Source organism: Limulus polyphemus, unplaced genomic scaffold, assembly GCF_000517525.1.
Source record: "Limulus polyphemus unplaced genomic scaffold, Limulus_polyphemus-2.1.2 Scaffold231, whole genome shotgun sequence".
NCBI lineage: Eukaryota > Metazoa > Arthropoda > Merostomata > Xiphosura > Limulidae > Limulus > Limulus polyphemus.
Genome location: NW_013665841.1, coordinates 422729 through 428281, shown reverse-complemented (window position 1 = coordinate 428281; position 5553 = coordinate 422729). Strand labels below are relative to the sequence as shown.

At 31.2% G+C, this 5553-nt stretch overlaps 1 protein-coding gene across 1 annotated transcript in view; it reads right to left on the bottom strand.

Moving 5' to 3' along the window:
• The window catches only part of LOC106478607, a 39073-nt gene that overhangs the window by 18901 nt on the left and 14619 nt on the right, over positions 1-5553 (bottom strand). The window contains exons 3-4 of the mRNA XM_013939164.2: positions 2354-2603; positions 372-425 (exon numbers count right to left, since the gene is read on the bottom strand). Of these exons, the coding sequence (XP_013794618.1) occupies positions 372-425; positions 2354-2603 (304 nt within the window). The remainder of the gene's footprint in view (positions 1-371; positions 426-2353; positions 2604-5553) is intronic.

Sequence of the window (5553 nt, the reverse complement as noted above, 5' to 3'; positions counted from 1 at the left end):
GGGGTCTTCTCATTTTTAAGCTTACTTATCACTGTTAACATTAGCTATTAGGTACATTCTACCATTTTAGTTTTTACTGCTGTTACTAGAATTTGTTAGAGACAAATCTTGTCTTTTATTACTACCATTACACGCACAACTACTAAATCTAGAGGTTGAAGATACAATTATCTAAGTTTTGCAAACTAGTTTTTTCTTCTATCTACTGAATTTAAATATTTATATCTTACTTGAATACTGGTTTGATCTCCAGTGACTATAATTTTTACTCTTTATATTTTAAAATACGTTGGAATAAACAAATCAGAAGGCACAAAACTAATATTGCAAGGCTCTAGCCAAATATAGCAAATAAGAATTGTCAAACTTACAAGTTTGTTTCAAGTGACCATAATGACCTTCCCTCTGAAATGACTTGGCATGATCTAAAGCAAAAATATGAATGAAAAAACAATGACATTAAAAACAACAAAGACATTAAATAATAATATTTTGTGTGTAATCAGAAATTCAGATATGTTGGCTAGCTACTTTAGTATGTCTGTCTTTATCGGAGTTTAGTATAATGTTATTACTTAAACTTTTAGATATTTAAAGAAACAACAATTTTCTACTCAAGCTTAACATTTTGAAATATGTATACATATATACATAAGGACAACAAAACAAAGAATCTTTGGTCCATCTAAACCGTTCCGTCCACTAAATTAAGCTTTAAAGTAACAATAAAACACCCGAAGCCAGCCCTTATCATTCAACTATTTTTTAAGCCTCTGCATCCACAACATTTGAAGACAACCGTTTCCGAACGACATTCACCCTGTTAGAAATATAAAGCTTTTTTTAGCAGACGATGACTCCTATCCTGTCAAAATTGACATTTGTGTTCCATAGTCCCACCATTCTCACAGTTAAGTATGAATAAAGATGATATATCAACACTGTCAATTCCTTTGAGCCTCTAACTCTTTTTTTTTCAATAGGAAACCATTTCAGAGATCTTAACCTGTACTAGTAAGATAGCCTTTCAATCTCAGGTATCATTCTAGTAACTTTCTTCTGAACCCTTTCAAATAATTCTACGTCCTTCCTGGGGCACCCAAGATTGAACACAATACTCCAAATGTTGCCCAACCAATGACCTATACAATTATTTTCCGTTACGACCAGGATATGCTCATAACATATTCAGACGTTACGCCTACTTTGAGCACTCTATTTTTTTTTCAAAGTAAACGTGCTGACCACCTTAGACACTTAATGAAAAGCGCCGAAAGAAAACCAGCAGGATGTTTAAGCCAGGCAGTAACCATTAAATTAGACCGCAGTCTAGAACTTGGATTCAACTACGAGCTTTTTAATAGTCATCTTAAATAGAATAGTGTTGTGATTAATACAGAGAGAACAGTTACGTAATTACACACTATTCTCAACATGTTGAGGGAAATGATTAGTATTAGACAAACTGAATCATATTTCTTTTATAACATCCCTGAAAGAAAAATTAAAGATAGGTGCAATTTCCAACCACCCCAAGCTTTATTGTGCAAGACTTTCATTAAAACAGTTTCACTCTGCATTTAATGATTAAATCACCCGGATGTCTACTGAAGAAAATAACTGTAAGTAAGATTTATAACACCATTCGCTTGTCTTCACTAGCAGTAAGATTTTTCATGTCAGTAGTGTAGAAATAGAGAGAAGATAGATAGTTGCCTTGAGACCCAGAGTAAGAACATGGCTAAAAGTGCTAGTGTTTGTGGAACAGTAGCATTATCGCCAGTAACTGTTCTAGCAAAAACGATATCATGGGTGAAACACGTTATTAAAATTGTGGTATATTTCAAACCACATGTGATTAATGCTATCAGATAATATCTATATATCAGGATTTATAGAGTATTCTCGTTAAATATAGCTTGATAAATTTTTTTTTGTGAATTAAAGGAAATTTATACAGAAGATATTGTGATTTACAGATTTATTTTACTTTAATAGCTACATACTAATTTGACGGATTTAGAGCAATTTGTGTAATTTTTTAGGTCTAACGAGAGATTCAAATCACGATTAGCAGCAGATTTTTTTAATTTTTTTTTCAGATAGGTGCCAACTCTTTCCAGAACATATCTTTGTCATCACGTAAGGATTATGGCAAAATAAGAATTACAGAGTTATCATGAAATTTAACGGTATCAGTTGATCATGGTCTATTCAACACAAGGTATTCGTATGGTAATTATAGTGTGCATTTATTTATTGTTATTGTTTTTAATGATAGAATAGTTAAGTATGTTTCATCTCAGTTATTTATTTATATTTTAAGCAATAATAGACACAGGTTCAAACTTACCGACAATGAAATAAAGGCCTGCTATAAGTCCCGCTCCTACTAACAATAACAAGGCAATCAAAACAGCAAAACCCTTTCTCCGGCAAGTAGTAGTTTTTGGCTCTCCAATTAACAACGTCCATGCCCAGCATGATTGTTTTCTTAACCTGGCAGGAGACGAGGTAGCGCTGGAGGCGTTAAGACTTGCTGAGATACTCTTGTTTATTGATGGAAATGATGACTGGGAGTAACGATAGGAAGGGTTATGAGCCTGAAACAAATGATTGCTTTAAACATCAATATAAACTAATTCTATATAAAATTTAATTTAATAGAATTAACATTTTTATGATGAGCTACTCTTGTCAATAGAGAACAAAATATATAAAACGTTTATGAATAACATTATTAAACTGAAATGTTTACAGTGAATGTTAAGAATGACGAAGCTTAATTGAACTGTTCTGTTGAGTTAGTTAGCAGAGTGTAACAGTTATAATTCAACCTTTAAGAAAGTGTGTGCCATTTTAAACACACTATTAAATATTTAAACAGTCATAGCTTTACACAGAAAAACACCTTAGTTATTTCGTGCAGATTCGTTTCATTTTTCTCGACAAATTCACCAATGTTGAGTATATATAAGTATAGATAATAGAGGAATTTCGAGGGGAGTTGGAGAAGGGATGGGCAGATGGCAATTCCCCCACTTTTAAGAATGTTTTTAACTTTGGCCAGTGAGAAATAAAATGACCTGTAATTATGAGATTGTGTCTAAAACTTATATTTCTTTTTACATATTATTGAACATCCAAGATTATGAAGTCTAATAATGCTTATTTACTTTTTCTTATTATTACCTCCACCACCCCAATCACATTTTGGCCCAAAATATATAAGTATCTAAGTGAAAGATGTAAAGTGGTCTTCATTAATTAGTGGATTTTTTAAGTCCAATACTTTGCTACAATAGATTTAAGCTAAACAAAAAAAACAATAAATCGAGTAATCTTTTATCAATAAGTTGTTTTAAGTCAGTGGTTCTCAAATTTTTTTGTCCGCTAACAACCTATCGTTACTACCCTAGCCGCTTTCGCTTGCCAACGCAAAAAAACAACAACAAAAAAAAACACTCCTCCGTGACCTGCATTTTGTATCAACCGTGGAGAACCACTGTTTTAAATTATATTCAAACGTCTACTAATGCATTTTGGATCAGCCGTGGAGAACCACTATTTTAAATGATATTCAAACGTCTACTAATGCATTTTGGATCAGCCGTGGAGAACCACTGTTTTAAATGATATTCAAACGTCTACTAATGCATTTTGGATCAGCTGTGGAGAACCACTGTTTTAAATGATATTCAAACGTCTACTAATGCATTTTGTAGAGATGAAAGCACTTGCTTTCGACTGCTGATTTTTTAAATGCATTTTATGTTGATAAATTCAATATTTACGCAAGGTGGTTTCTGCTAACTTGCGAAATACCATTATTGTCATCGGCTAATTATCTCATAAGTGATAAGAACTATTAGAAAGTGTGGTTCGTGATTGTAAAGCTCAGACTTTACACTTTTTCAAACCAAACAAAAAAAAAGAAACCCCCCCTCTTATATTTTTGTATCTGTATATAAATAACATCCGAGCGCAGATTAAAGAAAGGGTCGACTACGTTCGGTAAATACACGAAATACTTCTAATATAATAAACATCATTCAAGTTAAAGGAACAAAAGTGTCTCCATAAAATAGGATCACATTCTTCTAATGATCAGTAAATCCTTGTTCTTTTAGTCTAAAACAGCAAACAATTCAGTCGTCACAAGTTCTTAGAACACATTAACCACAGAGAAGGTCTAATGATTGAAATCAAACGAGATCTAACACAATAAATTATTTTTCTTGTGTTTTCTCAAGTTCAAAAGCATAAGTTATAATATAACAAAAATGTAACTGAATTTCCAGAATATTATCAATAATGTGTGAATATTTTTCCTAATGTAGAATCATATGTCCTTTTATGCTCTCTGCAACCCGCAGTTCATTAGAGATTATGTCTAATGCTATGTTTCTTCCCTACTTAGAGTGGGGATATTACCTGATGTATTTTAACTACAGTTATGAATCGACGAAAGAAAACTTTCAAATGTAAGTAATTTTGTATGTTTAAGCTAGGACGAAAAAAAGTTTAATTGAAATTGATTACTTAAATACTCAATCTTAAATACCGAAAATGTAATGTCCTTTCTATAATAGTTGTACGTTTAATTCATATTAATTACTTAGAGATCTCAATTTTAAACACCTAAAGGTTAATGCCCTTCCTTTTATAGCTGTAAGTTAAAAAATCTTAAGAAATCTGATATTACATTCTTAGATTGTAACAAATTTTCCCATGTGCACAAACATATGATATTGGAAGGTGATTTTTTTCTTTCAATTTATTTGCAGATTTAGCTTGATAAAGAGATAAAACGCTATGTATACGCTGCACGAACTAATATAGTACTAGATGTGCAGTAAAAGCTGAATTTAAATAAATTGGACCACTCTGTTTCTTTTCGTTTTTTAAATCTGAATAACTAGTAATTAGATAATAAGAAATTTAAAAAAATCTGTCAGGATGAATTTAATAGATCACAAGCTACGTTTTAAATAATATGCCTAAATATAATATTGTGGGAATTACAGCACATTTTATATAGTTTGATCAATGATTATCTAGTTGATATACAAAAACTGGCTATTAACATACAGTAAAGAACTGTACAGTAGCATCATAATGTACATGAACTAGTGAACTACAAATTTTAGCTGTTCCAAATGAAAGTTTAGCCATCTAGTGGGTAACAAGTGAAACTACACACGATAACTTGGTGTTAAATATATTTTTATATATTACAGTCTAAAGTCACGCCACATTTTGATGCTTCTTTCTTACCAAATTCTTTTCTGCATATTCAAGTATAAAACTGTTAAATTCTGACTAAGTACACCGATGATTATGTATCTATTGCAAGATTTTCTCAACATTTAATGTAATCATTTCCTTCATGCACAAGTCATCTTTGTTAAATACGATAACTTACTTTTAATAGATGTTTCTTTTGAGCTATATTATTTTAAGCTTTCTTCCAGGTATACTTTGTTTTTTTATATAATGATATAAAAAAGTTAAACAACCAATATATAAGGGATAATATGCTACCTGAGAATT